This window comes from Littorina saxatilis, linkage group LG4 (genome assembly GCF_037325665.1).
Source record: "Littorina saxatilis isolate snail1 linkage group LG4, US_GU_Lsax_2.0, whole genome shotgun sequence".
Classification (NCBI taxonomy): Eukaryota; Metazoa; Mollusca; class Gastropoda; order Littorinimorpha; family Littorinidae; genus Littorina; species Littorina saxatilis.
The window spans coordinates 55308135-55330273 of NC_090248.1; the positions used below are offsets into that span (position 1 = coordinate 55308135).

The 22139-nt window shown below is 42.7% G+C and overlaps 1 protein-coding gene across 1 annotated transcript in view; it reads right to left on the reverse strand.

The window, feature by feature from the left end:
- Positions 1-22139, reverse strand: part of LOC138965638 (salivary peroxidase/catechol oxidase-like) — a 76650-nt gene that overhangs the window by 52752 nt on the left and 1759 nt on the right. Inside the window, exons 2-5 of the mRNA XM_070337812.1 lie at positions 21571-21672; positions 18711-18835; positions 14057-14171; positions 13576-13746 (exon numbers count right to left, since the gene is read on the reverse strand). Of these exons, the coding sequence (XP_070193913.1) occupies positions 13576-13746; positions 14057-14171; positions 18711-18835; positions 21571-21672 (513 nt within the window). The remainder of the gene's footprint in view (positions 1-13575; positions 13747-14056; positions 14172-18710; positions 18836-21570; positions 21673-22139) is intronic.

Consider the following 22139-nt stretch of genomic DNA (forward strand, 5'->3'; position numbering starts at 1 on the left):
TCCGGGCTTCGTCGAAGATTACTTGACCAAAATTTCAACCAATTTGGTTGAAAAATGAGGGCGTGACAGTGCCGCCTCAACTTTCACGAAAAGCCGGATATGACGTCATAAAAGACATTTATCGAAAAAATGAAAAAAAGATTCGGGGATATCAATCCCAGGAACTCTCATGTAAAATTTCATAAAGATCGGCCTAGTAGTTTGGTCTGAATCGCTCTACACGCACGCACGCACGCACGCACGCACGCACACACACACACACACACACACACACACACACACACACACACACACACACACACACATACACCACGACCCTCGTTTCGATTCCCCCTCGATGTTAAAATATTTAGTCAAAACTTGACTAAATATAAAAAAAAGAAAAAAAGTATTAACTTATTTATTTATTTTAATTGGGTTTTTTTCGGTTTTTTTCAAAATGTTATAAAATAACGTCTCCGCGTGCTATTTCACCGTCCCCGCCTGCAGTTAAACTTTGTTTATTGTTTGTTTATTTGTTGCTTAACGTCCAGCCGACTACGCAGAGCCATATCAGGACGAGGAAGGGGGGGATGAAGGGGGTCACTTGTCAAGCGATTCCTGTTTACAAATGCACTAACCCATTACTTGTGTCCCAGCAGGCTTTAGTAAAACTAAATTAATACCTACTGGAAGATTACCAGTTTCCAGTATGTTAAAATAGGCTTAACCTATCTACTGCTGGACTTACATCAGAACACTAACAGATTAAACTATACATGAATCGCGAGACAAGCGGTAAGAGAAGAGATTTTTGGAAAAAATACAGGTGAATGAGCAAGAAGGCAGACAAAAGAAAAGAATTCATGAAGAAAAAGAGAGCATGACAGGAAAGAGGAACCAAAAATCTACCTAACAGCAAACTAGAAAGCTCCTGCGGTTCCAAAAACAGGAGGGGCTTTTAATTTCATAACCGCAGTGCCCCACTGCGGGATGTAAGTAAATTTTAAGGGGCTTATTGTCCGTCAGGTCTTAATTGCCTATATTGGACATGAATTGGTTTATACGATTCGAGTTTTACGCCCTCACGGCTTTTTGATGTTTGCGTGTTTAGGTGGTATCAGCCATCTGCACTTATGGTAGAATGACCAAGATCTTTAACGTGCCATTGTGGTGACACGGGGGTGGGAGATGGATACCGTCTCTGGGTCTGCACATAAAGTTGACCCGTGTCCGTCCCGGCCCGGATTCGAACCAGCGACCTCTCGATCACAAGTCCAGTGCTCTACCACCTGAGCTACCCGGGCCCCCCTAACACTGCGGGATGCAGTTAAACTGTCCCCAAGTATCCCCGCGTGTATTGGACACAGGGGGTGTCTAAACCACGCGGGGACACGCGGGGACAGTTAAACAGCACGCGGGGACAATATATAATAACATTCTGACTATCTTTTATGTATTTATATAAAAAAAAAAGTTTAACTTTTTTTCTTTTTTCAGAATGTTATAAAATAACGTCCGCGCGTGCTATCTCACCGTCCCTGAGTGTCCCCGCGTGTTTTGGACACAACACAACAACGTTTTAAAACGCGTGTTTTGTGTCTAAAACACGCGTGTCTCCGCGTGCAGTTAAACTGTCCCCGCGTGTCCCCGCGTGTTTTAGACAAAGTTTTGGCGCTTAGGCGACTTACTTAAAAAAAATTGTTCTTTTTTTTTCAACTAAGATCCTTTGTACTCGTTTATGAAATGGGTATACCAGGTACATTTTTCGTGGTGATATGTTTTGTTAGCTAAGCAACATTACGTGAATCGTTAAAACATTTTTTAAAAAGTATTCTCCGCTTAACGAATGAATATTTCTACGCAAAAACAACGTAAAAAAAGTAATACATGCTTGAAAGTGCAGAGACCAGAGTGCTGTTACGTCCAAACAATTGAGTATTTGAGTAATTATGTCGACTGGTGATAAACACTCATACAAACACGCGCACATATTAACAAATCATGGAGAAACAACAAACTAACAATTCACAGAACAAACGTATATTAATGTATGTGTATGCATGAACGCGTGCATTCGTTTGCTTGACCAACTGACAATGTTTATCACGCTTTCAGAAGAGAACCGCTGAGTTCAACGTGGTATGGCCGTAGGCTCCCGCTCCGATCTTTATGAAATTGTACATGAGAGTTCCTGGGTATGATATCCCCAGATATTTTTTATTTTTTTTCGATAAATGTATGTATGACGTCATATCCGGCTTTTTGTAAAAGTTGAGGCGGCACTGTCACACCTTCATTTTTCAATCAAATTGATTGATATTTTGGCCAAGCAATCTTCGACGAAGGCCGGACTTCGATATTGCATTTCAGCATGGAGGCTTAAAAATTAATTAATGACTTTGGTCAGTAAAAATCTGAAAATTGTAATTAAAATTATTTTTTGTGCATCGGGTTACCAAGCAGACTTGATCTGTTCCTGTGAAAAGGTTACTGTTATGCTGAATTTTCAGTCTTTTTGAACATACGCTTCCTGGGAGTATTTTGATCAAGATGATATTTCTAGATTTAGCTTGGGTCGTCCTTGCGTGCTTCATGGTTTGCTGTGATATCGCAGAGCCGTTGGAACGGGTCACCCGATTTATTTAATTTTAGTCAAGCAACCACACAACTAAAAAATGTGGTTTCTGGGCCAGGATATAGGAAAATGCTGTAAGAGGAGGTCTCATACTTTATTTGAATGGTTCATATTTAGATTTTAAAGTAATATGAGATACGTTGCCTTTACGTTTTGTTTGTTTGTTTGTTTGTTTGCTTAGCACCCAGCCGACCACGAAGGGCCATATCAGGGCGGTGCTGCTTTGACATACACGTACTGCCGAACTAAAGTTAAGGGCCAGCCTCTGATTTGCGCAGCTTTCCGTTGTTATTTTTTATGCCAACACTGCATGGCGAAAAAATGGCCAACTTGGATTTTCCAGAAGCCTGTCTCACTGCTGCATGTGCCTGACCTTGTTTTGCACGCATTGCAGTTCAGCAACACCGTTTTTAGGGGCAGTGAAAAGGTTGTCAAAACACGATAATTTCCTATAAAATTTGCTCGACTTTAGCTGAAGAAGCAGTATTGCAGTCGGTGTTTGGCATGGTGCACGAGCAAACCATGGCTATACTGAAAACTCCTCAACGAAAGTTGCACAGGAATGGGTATTTAGGGGCGCGCACCAGAGCTCTGAGTAAGCATGCCTCCAAGAACGAAACTGACAACATTGGATCGAGGATGGGCGCTGGGATGGCTGCAGGACGGCGTGTCTGGCAGAGAAGTTTCCAGACGGCTAGGAGTGAGCCACTCTGTTATTCAGCGGCTCCACCAACGCTTCCAGACTACCGGAAGTGCTGTTGAGCGACCTCGGTCTGGGCGCCCAAGATGTACAGATCGAAGAGACGATCGCTACCTCCAGCTCTTGGCTCTACGTAACCGAACCAACACCCGCAGGACCTTGATAGGCAACTTCAGGGCCGCTACCAACGTCACCATCAGTCGCATGACTGTGATCCGTCGTCTGCGTGAGGTGCGCCTGCACTCAAGGAGAACTGTCGTCCGTCCGCCCCTCACACCACGTCATCGCCGGGCCAGGATGGCGTTCTGCCGCAACCATCGGCGTTGGAACAGACAGCAGTGGGGCAGGGTACTCTTTACAGACGAGTCCCGGTTCACTCTCTCTTCCTGTGATGCCCGCATACGCGCTTGGAGACGTCCGGGTGAACGTTTCATCGATGCCTGTGTCCAGGAACATGACAGGTATGGAGGCGGTTCAGTTATGGTGTGGGCTGGCTTCCATCTGCACGGGAGGACCCCCCTGTACCGTATTAGAGGCAATCTTACCGGCGTGCGGTACAGGGATGAAATCGTGAGGCCTCAAATCATCCCTACACAGCAAGCCATGGATGCCGGCGCTATGCTCCAAGACGATAACGCGACCCCTCATCGCGCTAGGGTGGTCCAAGATGTTCTGCAGCGTCAGCAGATTGTGAGGATGAACTGGCCAGCCCGATCCCCCGACTTGGCGCCCATAGAACACCTCTGGGGCATCATTGGGCGCCGGGTGAGGGACAATCACCCCCCACCTGCTGATGTGGACCAGCTCTTCCGATTCCTGCAGCAGGAGTGGACGGCAATCCCCCAACAGATGCTCCAGAACCATGTAAACTCAATGCGCTCACGGATCGGTGAATGCCTTGCAGCCCGGGGTGGCCACACCCGTTACTGAACTTGAACAAACTGACAGAACTTTCTTGCCACTTTTCGAAAGGGGGGTGAGGTACTTCCGACGGTTGCTGCGCAAATGAAATTTCTTTGTTGGTGATTTTGTTTACATGACTCGAACGGTTACATGTCGTATTAAAACATTTCAAGGGTTGAAGGTGTTGCTTTGATTTGTTGTGTTATGAGAGATGATTCTTCTTCTGGCCCTTAACTTTAGTTCGGCAGTGTATAACGTGCGCCACACACAAGACAGAAGTTACAGCACAGGCTTCATGTCTCACCCAGTCACATTATTCTGACACCGGACCAACCAGTCTTAGCACTAACCCCATAATGCCAGACGCCAGGCGGAGCAGCCACTAGATTGCCAATTTTAAAGTCTTAGGTATGACCCGGCAGGGGTTCGAACCCACAACCTCCCGATCACGGGGCGGACGCCTTACCACTAGGCCAACCGTGCCGGTTTGCCTTTACGTATAAAGACTGCTTTATACGTGATCACGCCCGCATCAGAAGCACGCACAGCGATCGACAGTGGAAAAACCCGCAGTGATAGGGGTGTAGTATCACACCCCTGACTCTCTTCCCACACTGTGTTAAGAAAATTTTCTTCCCGACGCTTCCGTCATCTGCTTCAGGGGAAATTCAAAGAGGTTGGTGAAGCTATTTATCTCTATAAATGAAGTATTACGAAGTGTTGCACATCGAGATAGGTCAGGTTAGTTCTGTTAGTGTCTATACTTAATGCCAATGGGTTTTTCGGGTTTGTATTTCGCGTATTTTACCCGTGAATCGGCCGAATGACGGACCCGTCGCTGCACAGCTGCAAAGTTTGTCGCTTCGAGCGCAAAATCGTGAGGAAAACGCGTCTTGTAAGTAATGCTAATACATTCTACCAAAACCTAAACATGTCTGCACCAATCCTGCCAAGTGTCGTAGTTGTAGTCCCCCGCAAACAGCTGTAATCGTAAGAAGAATGTGATCATTCCTGCAGATTTGTGTGTCGTGCACCCGATTTGACCGAATTTTAGCGTGTCGTACACCCGCTGTGACGTTTTTCACGTCGTGACGTCCACCCGATGCTCACGTTCTGTGTCGTCTCTCCGATCGTGCACTTACCTTTTGCACATGACCTTTCTCACTTGTTACATTGTGTCATCCCCCATACATAAACACGAATTACATGTATAGCTTTGTTCTTTTGTATTCTGACTGGCATGGAGTCATTTTCAGACACAGTCATGGAGATGACAATAGCCGGATCTTACCACCAATGTGGATAAAGACACCTTGGTAAGTACTCTTAGTCTCGCTTACCTTTCAACCATTGCAAAGGGGTGTTGGGGCAGGAATAAAGTTATCTTCCATCACAGTACAGAACATAGAAGAACAACTGGCTTGAATTTGTTTTTTTAATGCTCTAACAATGTACAAACAAATAAAAAAAACCTGGAAACATGAAACTGTATATAGTGAACAAAATAACCATTTATTTATGTAATCTCTGTATCCGCAAGCTGCTTTTGCAGTATAATCATAAACTCACGATGACCACGTCGGAAAATCAGCAACAAAAGGGAATTTGGGGTTTAAAATTCGCAACTTTGTATAGGCATAAAAACTGTATGTACTCTCTATCTGCAAGCTGCTTTTGCAGTACAATCATAAACTGATGATGAACACTGACGTCGGAAAATCAGCAACAGATTTTTTTGGAGGGGGCGGGGGGGGGGGGGGGGGCGGGGAGGTAACTTTTGCAACTTTGCATAGGCATATGTCACACTTGGGGCAGTATGTGTGTGCATACTCAAGTAGATGCAGACATTGGACAGCCTTTCGCCACATGGCGGCGTAGCTGTTCACGGTGCTTGAAGTGTGCAAAACACACCTTACAAGAACACCCTGCCCGTGTGTGATGGTAACGGACATGGTCACTCAGAAACCTTTTTAGTGCAAAGGTCTTGCCACACTGGGTGCAGGCCACCTCTTTTGGTTTCCCTTTGCACACATGCTTTGAGGGGTACAAGCTTTTAGGACTTGCATAAGATCTGCCGCATGAATCACATGAATAAGGCTTAATCTTGTCATGCTTCACGTTGCGGTGTGACGTCAGATCAATTTTTTTGGTGAACTTTTTGTCACATATGGTGCATTCATGATTTGTTTTTCCTTCACCATGATCAAAGCGCTGATAAGCCCACAAGGTGCGGTAATGCTTGTAAGTTTTACCACATTCGTGGCACTGGTGCACTGACTTGTCAGCCGAGGCCTCCATCTTCTTCTACAATACAATACAATACAATACAATAACTTTATTAATCTCTAAAACAACAGCTACAGTCAACTGGTGGTAATGGATGGCTCACACGTTAATCCTTATTGTCAAAAAACGATAACAATGTTGTAGCTATAACCTATTGACATGAGGTGCAGCCAATCGCTGCTTTCAGCTCAGTGTCAGTTCAATAGGTTTACAGCTACATCATTGTTGTCGCTAAACCTGAATTTTTACAAGAATCGACGTGTGCAAGAATCCACGTGTGAGCGGCCCATAAACATGATCCTGCACAGGCTTACATAATAATAAAATATAACTTACATGTCGATTTCTCTTTGGGTGTCGATGTTTCTTTGGGTGTCACCTTTGCCTCCTTTTCTGGAGTTTGGACTGTGTCCAGGTAACTATCCATAAATTCAGCGGATAACTCCGCTTCTTCTTCTTCCACAACTTCCATGACCTGATCCATGTTGTCCCTAAAAAATCACTCCAAGACGATCAGAATACAAACAAACAAGGTCATGTGCAAAAGGTAAGTGCACGATCGGAGAGACGACACAGAACGTGAGCATCGGGTGGACGTCACGACGTGAAAAACGTCACAGCGGGTGTACGACACGCTAAAATTCGGTCAAATCGGGTGCACGACACACAAATCTGCAGGAATGATCACATTCTTCTTACGATTACAGCTGTTTGCGGGGGACTACAACTACGACACTTGGCAGGATTGGTGCAGACATGCTGTTTAGGTTTTGGTAGAATGTATTAGCATTACTTACAAGACGCGTTTTCCTCACGATTTTGCGCTCGAAGCGACAAACTTTGCAGCTGTGCAGCGACGGGTCCGTCACTTCGGCCGATTCACGGGTAAAATACACGAAATACAAACCCGAAAAACCCATTGGCATTAAGTATAGACACTAACAGAACTAACCTGACCTATCTCGATGTGCAACACTTCGTAATACTTCATTTATAGAGATAAATAGCTTCACCAACCTCTTTGAATTTCCCCTGAAGCAGATGACGGAAGCGTCGGGAAGAAAATTTTCTTAACACAGTGTGGGAAGAGAGTCAGGGCAGTGAGTATGCACGTAACGTGGTATCTAACGCTCAGAAGTTGTCAAAAAGAAGGTCACAGTGTTCATGTAACTATTATCGAGACACCGACACATTTGCACTAAAATCCATTCTAGGGGAGCTTTTCCATTATTTTTTCTACCGTAGGGATTGAATTCATTCCACTGAACAAATTTAACTACAAAATACATTTGAACGAGCGGTATTTTGCTTTCTGTGTCTGCTTTTCGAAGTGAATCGAGGCGAGCACACGGAATAGGCCCACAGAAGGATACGCGACGTAAGTCTCAGCGCCTTGTCGTTCGTGGGGTCATGCTCTTGACACATCGACGACTACGATGTATACAAACCAGAATTATGAAATATGGACTGAAGTGTGTGTTTGTATGTCTGTCTGTCTGTCTGTGTAAATGGGCGACGCCATGTGTGTGCGAGTGTGTGTGTGTGCGAGTGTGTGTGTGTCAGTGTGTGTGTCTGTGTGTGCCTGTCTGTGTGTGTGTTTGTGGAAGTGCGTGTGTGCGTGCGTACGCACATGCCTTTATGTGTGTACCCAAACCTAGCCTTTAATTCAAATGAATTGGACGGAACATTACTTTATGGTCGCTTACAAAGTCTTTATGACACGTGTATCATGTGTGTGTGGTGGGGGTGGGGGGGTGTTGTTTAGTTTTGGTTAGTAAAACTGCCTAGCAAGAATGTTTGTTTATGTTCCACTGACCCAGATCATACCGAGTGTTAACCAGCAGGTAAAATCAATGATTTTTTTTTTAAAGGAAACAGAAGAGAAAAGTAGGGCAATCGAACTTCGAGCGTTGGTTTGTGTTCGTTCTGTGTCACTGGCCACCACGCTTTCACCCCCCGCTTATAAGGGTGTGTGTAAGTGGGCGTCATTGTGTTTCTGACTGTCATGTGCATGTGCGAATGTGTGTATGTGTGTTTGTGTGTATATGAAGCGTGAAGGAAAGATTCCAGAAAATATTGAGCATCCTTACATCCTTCTCGGATGGTTGGACTTGATAAAATCTGACATACGTTGCGTATGGAAGGGTTTGCTACGTGAACACGTACCTCATCAAGTATCAAGTATCAAGTATTTTATTGTTTTGGGCCCAGAGGGCTTTGAAACAAAGATATAACTTTAACAAAAAAAGGTAACAAATCAGACAGTTAATATATGTATACAAATTGAGCGGACAAATACAACAATACTATCCAACCAAAATAAATTGGCAATATACACTTCCATACATACAAACAAAAATAAAAGAAAATAGGTTTAACAAAATCAGGTAAGAAATCAGACAGATAATATGTATACATTAAGCAGACAACAATAATATACAGCCGAAATAAATTGGCAATACCATTATGGCATGCATCTTTTATAAAGATACAAAACAAAACAAAAGCATGCATTACATATACATACCAATAAAGAAACTAGATGTAACGCTAACATACTAAAATCATAACATGGGCTGCAAATCTTGCTAGCTTCATTCGTTTTATCTTAGATTTACAATTCATTAACTGTTCATATTTTAAACAATTTGGGTGAGATCAGTAATAGGGACTAATCAATTTTCTTCTTTCATACACTATACTTTCGTCGGTACAAATGAACAAATAGTGAAACTCATCACCTAATTAATTTGTATCGCACATATCACACAATCTTTCATTTCTAGGGGCATTAAAAAATCTGTGCTGATGTATTGGCAACTTATGATTGCTTGTTCTAAATTTTGCTAATTTAACTTGGAATTTCCAAGGCAACCAAAGCAAATACCTTTCCAGAAAAAAATCCTTTTTATACATTCTGTAATTAAAACACAAGCTGTTGGCATTCACGTCAGTGTTCCATTCCTGCAGGAATTGATCTCTTTGCCTTTGTTTTACAACGTTTTTAAAACCTGAGGCGGCAAGACTCTGAGTTGTCCATAAATATGATTATGATTAACATAGTATTGACATGCGACAACCAGGGCAATTTAACGTTTTGTACATGTATGTAACCAATCTGGGAGGGAAGTGACCATTTGATTTTTTTTTTAGCCATTTCCACTTCAGCGACAGCCTCTGTGACAAAAGAACAATCTTCAACAGCACGGGGCGGGGCTTAGCACAGAGCCAACAGGTACAGGCGCATGAAATCGCATGACAAAAATAAGCTCAATCAAACCGTTTAAACACAATCCCTCTTTATCACTACTTAAACACAAACACCTTTACCAATAACCTTATGGACCCTACCCCTGCGCATTTCTGGCCCCTGGGGGGGGGGGGGGGGGGTCAGGCATCCCTATCTATACTACTAATAACAATCCCTATAACTTCTTAACTAAATTTAGACTTAAATTATCTATAATGAATGGGACATACTGCACTCAAAAACAGCACATACTAACGTCAATACAACTAATCACAATGTCCAGAATAGAATTGTATCTCATTGGTCAAACGAATCACAATCTTACAGCCAATGGCTGATCCAAATCGTATCCTTTAACCACAGGTACCACTGTATAAACAGTTATACCGCCGTTTCAAATACTCTGGAACACATGTAATATGATGGAGACTGACTATTAGGGTTTAACGTCCTCTTAGACCAACTGGTCTATATTGGGACAGGTATTGGTAATACGCTGAAGTAATGGTGTGATACTTTGATTCGAACAAGCCCGCTGTGTCTGTCTTCTTCGACACACCAGCATTGGGTTTGTCTCGTCAAAGTATCGAGATACGATCATGATAATCAGAGACGAGAGATGATGCATGCGTGTCTTCGTGTTTTCCAAGCCCTGAGACTTTCGCTGTGAACGTGGGATCTTTTTCGTGCGCATGTTTGCACACGGGGGGGGGGGGGGGGGGGGGGGTTCGGACACCGAAGAGAGTCTGCACAAAGTTGATTCCGAGAAATAAATCTCTCGCAGAGAGAGAGAGAGAGAGAGAGAGAGAGAGAGAGAGAGAGAGAGAGAGAGAGAGAGAGAGAGAGAGAGAGAGAGAGAGAGAGAGAGAACAACAAGAACAAGAACAAGAACAATTCTTTATTTAACGAGGGTAATAGAGTAAGCAGTGATCTGCTTTTTTACATCTGGCCCTCGCCCTAAATAGGGACTAGTCTAAAATTGCTAAAGAATAAGCAAGTAAAGAAAACTACTGCTACATGATTATAATAAAATGAAAGTAAGAACATATCATCAATTTACAGACAATACAGTCATTGCTTAAATGAAAAATGTAAGTTCATTTGACATGAGTTAAGAATTATAGAGTAGATTGCACTGACGTAACAAAGCTGTAACAAAGAGAGAGAGAGAGAGGCACAGCACAGGCACTCGTCACGAGGTGGGCGGGGCCTACGTCTTGGATGTCACTTGTGATGGACTTCCTCCGAAAACGGCGTATGGCTGCCTAAATGGCGGGGTAAAAAACGGTCATACACGTAAAATTCCACTCGTGCAAAAAACACGAGTGTACGTAGGAGTTTCAGCCCACGAACGCAGAAGAAGAAGAAGAAGAAGAACTTGTGATGGACGGTCGTCTTTTCTTGTAGTGGCACAGGCCCCGCCCACTTTGATCATCCCGACCCGCTCGTGACGAGTGCCTGTCGTTTAGAGAGTTTGACTGTGCTTGTAAGGAGTCTGATAGCAGCCTCAAAACTCTCCACTTCCCTCCCCATTTTTGTATGTAGTCTCAGAGCGACGTTTTCATTGGTTATTTACGTCGGGGATAGTCATGAAAGGTAAGCTGTTGCTATTCGTTGGTTTTTGAGGTTCGGGAGGCCGCCGTTTTGGAATGGTCGGGGTGTGTGCTCGTGTCCGCGTGGATTGGTCGCCACGCGAGTGGGTATCGCCCACGCTACCACCTGGCGCGCGCGCGATATAACTGCCTGACGCGCTAATTAAGCCAAACCAATGATATGACATCTTCCGGTGAGCATTTTTTAATCAATATATCTCGAAGTTCATAATGAATTCCCCCCCCCCCCCCACCCCTGGTGTTTTAACCAAGTTATGTGTGTGTGAATGAATAAGTGTTGTGTTGTCTATGTGTTCTTTGGAGACAGGCCAGCAGTTAAGTATAGTGTAAATAATGTTAAGAGAAATCAATGTTTTTCGATATTTGAGTGCTGTTTTCCAGCACGAACATCTGTTTTAACCTCTTTTAAACTTCGTTTTGATGAAATAAATATATAAGCCTAGTCGATTTTATCGTCCCATTCCCCCATAATACGTATGTGGACCCCACTGATACTAAGGTGATACATGGCACATAATTGTATCAAGTCTTAACGGTAACTTTTAAACTTCTTATCTTTCAACTTACCCCCCACTCCCGTCATCTTCCCTGTTTTTTAACCAGCTCTCGTTAGCTTAGTTTTTTTTGGTGTTTCTCCCCCCCCCCCCCCCCCCAATCGTACAAACCAACTTATGTCCAACATAGGCACTTAGACCTGACGGACAGTAAGTCGCTTAAATTTTCGTTCGGTTCGGGAGGGTTCTTGGCAAACTAACCGACCTACGCAGTCAAGGGAAAACCAGTGCCTGGTCTGTCTAAAAACATTTCCCGCTGGAGGGATTTTGCAGCCAGAGCAGTGAAGATAAAGATATGACGGCTTACCAGTGTCAAAACCTAGGGTTACCATTTTCACGTGAAAATGAATAATTAACAGTGTTAATTACTAATTTTCATTTTTGCCTTGTTTTCAGTCACAGTAGTCGGACTCTAAGAGTCCGCACTGAGAGGCTACAACGTCCGGCAAATATCGCTCTCACACTATTTCTCAAATATCCTTAATAGAAGGCCGTATCGATCAAGTTATCCGATATGAAGATGCATGTCACAGTTTTCTGCAATAGCGTTTAAAAAATAATCGACCCCGAAAACTTTCGAATCGAAGCTGTTCGTAGCAGACAGACTTTTGATCGGCTGTGGTCTCACACTTTCACATATCTTTCAATATAATTCCTTATTCGACAAGTTGTCGGGCAGACAGCTGTACCTCTTACTTGTTTCAACTATCACACTCATAAACTTGCTCTGTAGTGTATTAGTGAAGAAAAAATAAATAAAGTATAGTCACACACAAACAAAAAAACAAAAAAAAAATCTCAAACAGAATGAGGCAGAGCGATGTTAAGATATCAAATAACCAAAGGGAAGTAATCGCTCGTAATGCATACGACATGTGTAATAGGGTAAGCGAGAGTTGTACGGAACCTTCGTTCCGTACAACTCTCGCTTACCCTATTACACATGTCGTATGCATCAAGAGCGATTACTTACCTTTGGTTATTTGATAAAAAGAAATAAGTAAAAAATAGTATATATTTTTTTTAAATACATAAAGAATAGTCCGAATGTTATTATATAACGTCCCCGCGTGCTATTTCACCGTCCCCACATGTCCCCGCGTGCCGTTTAGCTGTCCCTGCGTGGTTTAGACAGACCCGGTGTCTGAAACACGCGGGGACACTTTAACTGCACGCGGGGACGGCTAAATAGCACGCGGGGACGTTATTTTATAACATTTTGAAATTTAAAAAAAAATTACATAAGTAAACATTTTTAATGTTGTTTTAAATACATAAAGGATAGTCAGAATGTTATTATATAACGTCCCGGCGTGCTAGTTCACCGTCCCCGTGTGTCCCCGCGTGTCCCCGCGTGTCCCCGCGTGTCCCCGCGTGTCTAAAACACTCGGGGACACGCGGGGACAGTTTAACTGCACGCGGAGACACAGGTAAAAAAAAAAACTAAAAAAAACAACAACATAAAGGATAGTCAGAATGTTATTATATAACGTCCCGGCGTGCTAGTTCACCGTCCCTTTTTGTCCCCGTGTGTCCCCGCGTGTTTTAGACACACCGCATTCTAATGCCTGGAAATTATTCCACAGAAACTGTTACTCAGCAAAAATGAAGACAAATATAGAAGCAGGCCAAAACAGCCGAGGGAAACTCACAGACGGGAATAGGAGAGAGAATGAGGTCATGGTCAATGATCTGGCCGAATTGCATGAACATGAGGGTGTGGTTTCCTTGGGCGTCGCGGTCATCGTGACAAAATCTGCTGACGGCAGTGGCACTTGGCAGCTCTGAGCCATCCTTGGCACGCCTGCGAGGTGCTCCGATCGCTGCATGAGAGGATGTTGCTAATTCATTTACTGAACTGAAATGAACTGAGCTGAGCTAAGCTGACACACTGTCACACACTGTCACACACACACCCGCCCGCCCGCACACACGCACGCTCGCACACACGTAAGTACACACACACACACACACACACACACACACACACACACACACACACACACACACACACGCACACACATACACACGTCCGCATGGATAACATACGAAGCAACAACAACAACAACAACAACAACAACAACAACAACAACAACAACAACAACAACACATAGCTAACATTCAAGTGCTCACCGTCATCATACTGAGGGGGGAGCATACGCCGCAGCGGTGTGTTGGCACTACCCAGGTTGAAGATACTGTTGCATGTTCCGTCAGCCGAGCGATACTTCGTGGGTTCAAGGCATTCCTGTGTAAGGAAAAGAGCAAAGCCAAATTGCATTAACGTAGATCTGTGATCGACCCCACTGTGACCTTGAAAGTTAACAAGAGTCAACCAGACTTTGGCCATGATGTGAGGTTATCACACCCGCTGAGTTTGTGTGAGTTCAAACATCGTGCTTCGAAAAGGTTCAAGCAAATGGTAAACAGTTTATCTTTCTACCCGATGTCAACCCCGATGTGACCTTGAAAGATTCAAGAAGACTTTGGCCATGCAGTGAGGTCATCAACCTTTGAGGTTTCAAAGTTTGAGCTTTAAAAGCATTGAAGATAATGACAATGATTGCACTCTTAGCATCAAACGCACCCCCCACCCCGATTTCGTAACAGCCACTAAGTGGCTCTTAAAAAATAAATTCCCAAAAGAAATCTGTATTCTGCACAGAGAAGTCACACTGTTTTTGGTTGTTCTCGGAATGTCAGATTGCATGTGTCTCATGTAAGATTCGGGGCAGATCTGAGATGGCGAGCCGAATCAACAGACGAAACTCAAAAATAACTCCGTCGACAGGGCTTGTCTGCGTTGTGGGGGAGTGATCTTTTCTTGAAAAAAACCCACCCTTATACACACATTGGAGGGGCCAATCCCTAGCGATGCGTGTGTCGGAAACACGTTGACACACGCATGTGTTTCCGACACACCCCTCGCTAGTGATTGGCCATTCTAATGTTTGCACGAGGGTTTTCAAGACAAAGTCCCTCTTCCACAACCTATACAAACCCGACGGAGCGCAAAGAGCATAATTGTAAAGTTATGATGTTGCGCTATATAAATGCTAATTTATTATTATTATTATTATTTCCAAAAATCTATATCTATATACGGCTTGTGTGTGTCTGTCTGTCACTTCGTGATGCACGGCCAAAATTCTCGATGGATCTGCTTCAAATTTGGTGGGCATATTCACTTAGACCCCGGACACAATCTGGTCGATGAAAATTTTCAACACGTGCTCTAAGCGCGGCGCGGTGAACCGATTTTGGTTTTTCTGTAGATCCATTCCCAGTAACTCTTCCTTATCTTCTCCAGTGTTTTGCGTGTTTATCTCCCTTCCTTCGTGTGGCGTCAATCCCGTACAGTATTTGCAAGAATCTCGCGATTCACCCGGCGAAGCGGGTATTCCTCTAGTAGTCTAATGTACGGGAAGGACTGAGCCTTTTAGGGACAAAGCAATAAGCTTCATATCCGCACGCATCCTGAACTCAGGTCAAAATGAGTTACTTCCCTTCGGCCGGTCTCATTTATCCCTGACAGGATGCCTTTGTTTTCCTTCTCTGGAGAGGAAATCGATTTTTTTTTATACATATTTAGAGCTTTTCATAATGTGTTATTGATATAAGCAGATTCGCGATCGTCGATAATAATTTTTCATGGTGTTGTGTAATTTTTAAATTTAGAAAGGAATTGTTATGATAAGACACTTTCAAGCGAGCTATCTTTTGCGGATGTATTTACTGTGCAAACAACCCTAAATATGGTAAAAGTGTCACGTAAAAATCAACTTTGTCGCGTGATCATAACAAAATGACTACGGAGCGGACGACTTTTTCCGTAACCCGTTCGGAGTGATGCAACAATATCACGGTCTCCTTCCCACAGCAGTCTCACAATTTCGACTTGTTTTGACCTTAGAACGATGTCTTTATCATAACTGTGAAGACCAAAACGGAGATCACTGTCAAAGGCGGCAATTTTACAATCACGTTCGTCTTTCGTCTGTTATCAGAAACATTAGCAAAAACATATGGGAGATAACTATGTATTCTTGTTTTGATAGATTTCGTTTTTGTGCGCGTAGTATTTTTTCATCCTGTCAGAGAGACCAGTGATTCTTTCTTTATTTGGTTTTTAAAGGCCAACATCCGCGGGAATTTTTCTCCTGGAGCGACCTAAACTTGAACCCGTCGCTATTCTTGCATGTCTGTTTACTTCGTGTTGCACGCAAAAATTGAGCGACTTCCTTGCCGCGTGGATTGACGAAGCTGTTTTATACTCGTGACTGAAAACACTGCAGTGCGTGCAGTTTTATTCTGTGGGTTCGACAGATTGACTAAATGTTGTAATTTCGCTTTCACGAATCAGGAACCGACAAGGAATAAGATGAAAGTGTTTTTAAATTGATTTCGACAATTTAATTTTGATAATAATTTTTATATTTTTAATTTTCAGAGCTTGTTTTTAATCCAAATATAACATATTTATATGTTTTTGGAATCAGAAAATGATGGAGAATAAGATGAACGTAAATTTGAATCGTTTTATAATTATTTTTTTTTTACAATTTTCAGATTTTTAATGACCAAAGTCATTAATTAATTTTTAAGCCACCAAGCTGAAATGCAATACCGAAGTCCGGGCTTCGTCGAAGATTACTTGACCAAAATTTCAACCAATTTGGTTGAAAAATGAGAGCGTGACAGTGCCGCCTCAACTTTCACGAAAAGCCGGATATGACGTCATCAAAGACATTTCTCCAAAAAAAGAAAAAAATGTTCGGGGATATCAATCCCAGGAACTCTCATGGAAAATTTCATAAAGATCGGTCCAGTAGTTTGGTCTCAATCGCTCTACACACCATATATCCGGCTTTTCGTGAAAGTTGAGGCGGCACTGTCACGCTCTCATTTTTCAATCAAATTGGTTGAAATTTTGGTCAAGTAAAAATTTTTTTTTATAAAACGATTCAAATTTACGTTCATCTTATTCTCCATCATTTTCTGATTCCAAAAACATATAAATATGTTATATTTGGATAAAAACAAGCTCTGAAAATTAAAAATATAAAAATTATTATCAAAATTAAATTGTCGAAATCAATTTAAAAACACTTTCATCTTATTCCTTGTCGGTTTCGGATTCCAAAAACATATAGATATGATATGTTTCGATTAAAAACACGCTCAGAAAGTTAAAACGAAGAGAGGTACAGAAAAGCGTGCTATCCTTCTCAGCTCAAGTACTACCCCGCTCTTCTTGTCAATTTCACTGCCTTTGCCATGAGCGGTGGACTGACGATGCTACGAGTATACCTCACGCCGGAACCTCGGCTGTAACCGCGGATAACCGCAGGCTCTGCAGACTGTTCACCGCAGACAGAAATTGTCAACACGAGTGGTGAGTGTCTGCAAAAAATCGTCTCTGCTTTCTCTAAAATGACATATCATTACAAAACTATTGTTTGTACTTCAACCTAAGGTATTATAGCACCCTACCATCGATTTAATTTTTTCCTTTCGTTCGTATGTGAAGGCTGAGCTTCGAGTATTTGTGCATTTCCTGTAAAAAGTGCCAAAATTCTGACTTTACACATTTATTACGGAAATCCAAGCTTATTAAACAAGTTGCAGAAGTCAGAATGTTGGCACTTTTTACAGGAAATCCACAAATACTCGAAGCTCAGCCTTCACATACGAACGAAAGGAAAAAATTAAATCGATGATAGGGTGCTATAATACCTTAGGTTGAAGTACAAACAATAGTTTTGTAATGATATGTCATTTTAGAGAAAGCAGAGACGATTTTGTGCAGACACTCACCACTCGTGTTGACAATTTCTGTCTGCGGTGAACAGCCTGCAGAGCCTGCGGTTATCCGCGGGTACAGCCGAGGTTCCGGCGTGTATACGGTCTTGCTGAAAAATTGCATTGCGTTCCGTTTCATTCTGTGAGTTCGACAGCTACTTGACTAAATGTTGTATTTTCGCCTTACGCGACTTGTTTTTTCTTTTGTACATTCTCAGCAGAATTCTTTTAGTTCAACCCAATGTACTGCCCAGATAACATCTTGTTTACTGTCGGCGTTGTTTTCATGCATTGTACCACGTTCTATGATGTTTTGGATACATAAATAACAAGTCGCGTGAAGCGAAATTATAAAAAAACGCTGGCGCTGGACCCGAGTACTCTTCAGACTGGCTCGCTCCCCCAGTATGAAAGTTTTTGTCTTGTGCACGTGGATTAAAAAAAAAAATTAAAAAAAAATATTTATTTATTTTACACAATTAAAAAAATTATTAGAGTAAAATAAAACATTAAAACGTTCATAATAAACAATAGTAAACAAGAATTTTAAAAAAACCACAAAAAAACATAGACCACACATGCCAGGAATCGAACCCGGATCACTTTGGCCATAGGCGGACGTGCTACGACAACTTTACCAGAGGTGTGCGTTTGAATCACTGTGTCCCTGTCGCTCTCTCTCGTGCTCTCTGTCTCTCTTTCAGTCTCACCGAGACAAAACACTGCATTGTAGTTTCTTTGCCGAGACCAAATCCCCACCCGCTGCTGCGCTGGCTGGCTTGCAAATCGTCTCGCATGCGATACGCATGCTTTTCTCGTGATCGGCGGTTCTTTTGGGCGAACTGCCTCGGGTTCAAGTTTAGGTCGCTCCAGGAGAAAAATTCCTGTGGATGTTGGCCTTTAACGTCGTTTTCAACCGTTCAAGGTTATATCGCGACGGAGACCAGTGATAGCGTGGACCGATGATTATCAGAATGATTCGTACGGTGTTGAAGTTCTGCACTATGGGCTCTGGATGAACGTGGATGCTTCCCGTTGACTCAGCGTCCGCCAGCTCCGGAGCACCTCCCGTACGGGTTGGTGGCGAGTAGTCTGGTACTTCGCTGCATGCTGTGAAGACAATTACAATTTCAGAAAGATTAAAAAAAATGGGTTCATGAATAAATGAAACACAGAATAATGAAATAAAAAAACTAACTAACTAACTACTCAACTAAAAAACAAAGAAATCTGAAAAACAAGCAACATAAGCATATAATGATTTAAAAAAGAAACAAAAGATAAGGAAATTGCAGAATTCACAGCCTGTCCTGCAAACAGGCGTGCCCGATGTTTACGTTGTCTGTACTTGTTTGGCACTGTAGTGATTTAATGTGAAAATATCGATCGGAAAGAGAGACGTAAGACGTAAGACGTGAGACATTTTATTGATTAAACACACAAGGTTCATTTCAACGGGGAGGGGGGGGGGGGGTCAGTGATACATGCCGTGTGTTTGTATTTATGGACAATCACCCGGTTTTATCTCTTTCTCTCTAACATATATACTCACACGAACGCACGCACGCTCTCACTCTCTCTCTCACTCTCTTTCTCTTAAACATAAAGACATATCCAGCGCATGAATTAACAATATGGATAGGTGCAACGACAATCAAGTTTACAGTGCTAACATACATTATCGGCTTTCAATCATGTTCTATCGTTCCACGGCACAGACTCTCTCTCTCTCTCTTTCTCTCTCTTTCTAACCTACAAACATTTCCAGCGCATAAATCAACAATTTGAATAGACCTGTACAACATCAACACAGGTGTACTACACCAGCATACATTATTTGCAATCAAACCTGCTCTAACATTCAACGGCACAAACTATGTATAACACATCGCCGTCTCGTTCACCTGTTCCACATTGGGTAACTAGTCCAAAAAACTTTTTCTTTTTTGAAAAACACGATATAAGAATCTGGCCACATGCACCACTGAATCTCCTTTATCTACAGACATAACACGTCTAATACTGTTCGCATCTTCACTCTGGTTTTTTTCTCTTAGTATTTTGACATCAAGTCTATAATCACAATATCCTTTGCATACAAACAATACATGTTTCTCGTCTTCCACGTCCTCTCTGCATACAGGGCAAATCAAAAGGCCCAGTACAACGTCAGTTCGATAGCGACATTTGTGAGTGTTTATGGGTGAAATACCAAATCGAAATTGTATGTATGCATCTCGAAAACAGCGGAGCTGAATATGGCCTATATACACTTTAGCGCGAATTTCTTGTTTAAAGAGCGAATAAAATTCAAATCTCTCCGAGTTCATGATGCTGTCGTGCCAGTCTTGCTGAAAGCAATCAAACAATCGTTGTCTGAATACTGCTATACATCGATTCAGATCGCCTACACCTTGTTGCAGCCAGACATCTCCAAAGCCGTACGTACATGCATAACATTTCTTTCAAATAATGAGACCATGTTTTCTTGCCATAACCCTGTAAATGTTTCATCATGTCATATGCTTTCCTTGGGAGTCTTTCGCTTGGCAAATGTAACACTCTCAGCCAATACTTAATACAGCGAACCGACGAAGTGACATAAAGTGGATAGCGGCCTATGTCACCATATACCATCTTGTTTGGTGTTTGTCGTCTCACACACAAAAACTTCTTGCATGCAAACAAATGGGCTTTCTCAAGAGCTTCAAACCTTTGGAATCCCCACAGCTCAGATCCATACATTAAGATCGGGAGGACCTGTGCGTCATATATTCTAAAAAATACGCTTCTAGGTATGTTGCCTAGCCTCCACAAACATCTTAGGATTTGGCCAGTCCTTATCTTTGCCTTTGAGGCCAGATCGCTGACCATTAGCGTCAATGACAATTTTGTGGTGAAATTTAGCCCCAAGTACTTGTAACTGTTCACCACCTCTATGTCCTCGTTTCCGTACTTCCAGGCTTCATTTGCTGCCAAAAATCCTCCTTTTCTAAAAACGATTACCTTTGTCTTATCCAGGTTGACCGTCATGGAAAACTTATCCGTAAACTGTTTTAACACATCAATCTGTTTCTGTAACCCGGCTGCGCTATAGGATATCAAGAGTACATCGTCGGCAAACAGCAATATGAGAATCTGCATCACGTCAGGTGTTAACTGTATTCCATGTTTACCGTTTTGAAACATTTCAAGTGCCAGTTCATTAATCAAGAATGAAAACAATGTTGGTGAAAGCACAGAACCTTGAGGGACTCCACATGGACAACGGAAAAACTCCGACGGGCCATCGTCGGTGCGAACACAAGACTTCACTCCTTTGTACATACTTTGCAGGATGTTCAACATCTTTCCGCCAACCCCGTGCTTGCGTAATACATTCCATAACATAGCCCTATTGACTGAGTCAAAAGCCTTGCGGAAGTCTACAAAACATATGTAGACCTTACCCGATCTTTTAAGAAGGTACCTCTGGACAATAGCATATAGCACAAACATATTGTCCACAGTAGAGTGGTCTTTTCTGAAGCCACCCTGTTCCTCCTCAATTCTACTGTTGTCTTCCGCCCAGTCAGATAAGCGCCTGTTTAGTATGCTGCCAAACAACATACCTACTATGCTCAGTAACGTAATGCCTCTGTAGTAATCAGGGTTGTTAATGTCTCCACTTTTGTGAATTGGGACAATTATCCCACAAGACCACGCAGAAGGGTAAACGCCTGTGTCAAAAATTTGGTTAAACAGCTTTACAAGAAACGGCAACAGTTTCGGGCAAGAGTTCTTTAACATTCCAGCACAAACGCCATCGTACCCGGGTGACTTGTTTAATTTCAATTTCTTGATACCAATCTCTATCTCATCAGCCGAGATAGGCTCGTCTAGGTAGTCAATGCCGGGTGTGTCCTCGGTCACTTCAGAGTGGTCGCTAGCCGGGTTGCCTTCACCACCTAAAATGCACCTGAAGTGGTCCAACCATTACCTACTACTTATCTCTGGTTTTTGGTGCCTGCGCCCGCTGATTGATCGCACTTCGTCCCAGAATAACTTTGAATCACTCGCTTTTGAGACCAATGAGTTCAACTTGTCCTTTCTATATGGTTGCCTTTTGTTTGCCAGCAAGAATCTGTACGCCTGTCTACTCTCTACATATAAGTGTCTGGTCGATTCTTTCTTCACTTTACTCTTCGAGTGTTTAAAGAGCCTGTACTGTCTGCGCGTTTTTCTCCTGGTTGTCTTGCATTCGGCATCAAACCATTTACTGTTTCGAGGCCCTATGTACACAGTCCGCTTCATGCACTCCGCGGCCTTGAGCATTCCTCTGTTTAGACAATCTACCGCATCGTCTAACGATATTGCTAACAGTGATGACGCATGTGAAATATAACTATCGAAGGCCCCATTTCTGATAAATTCC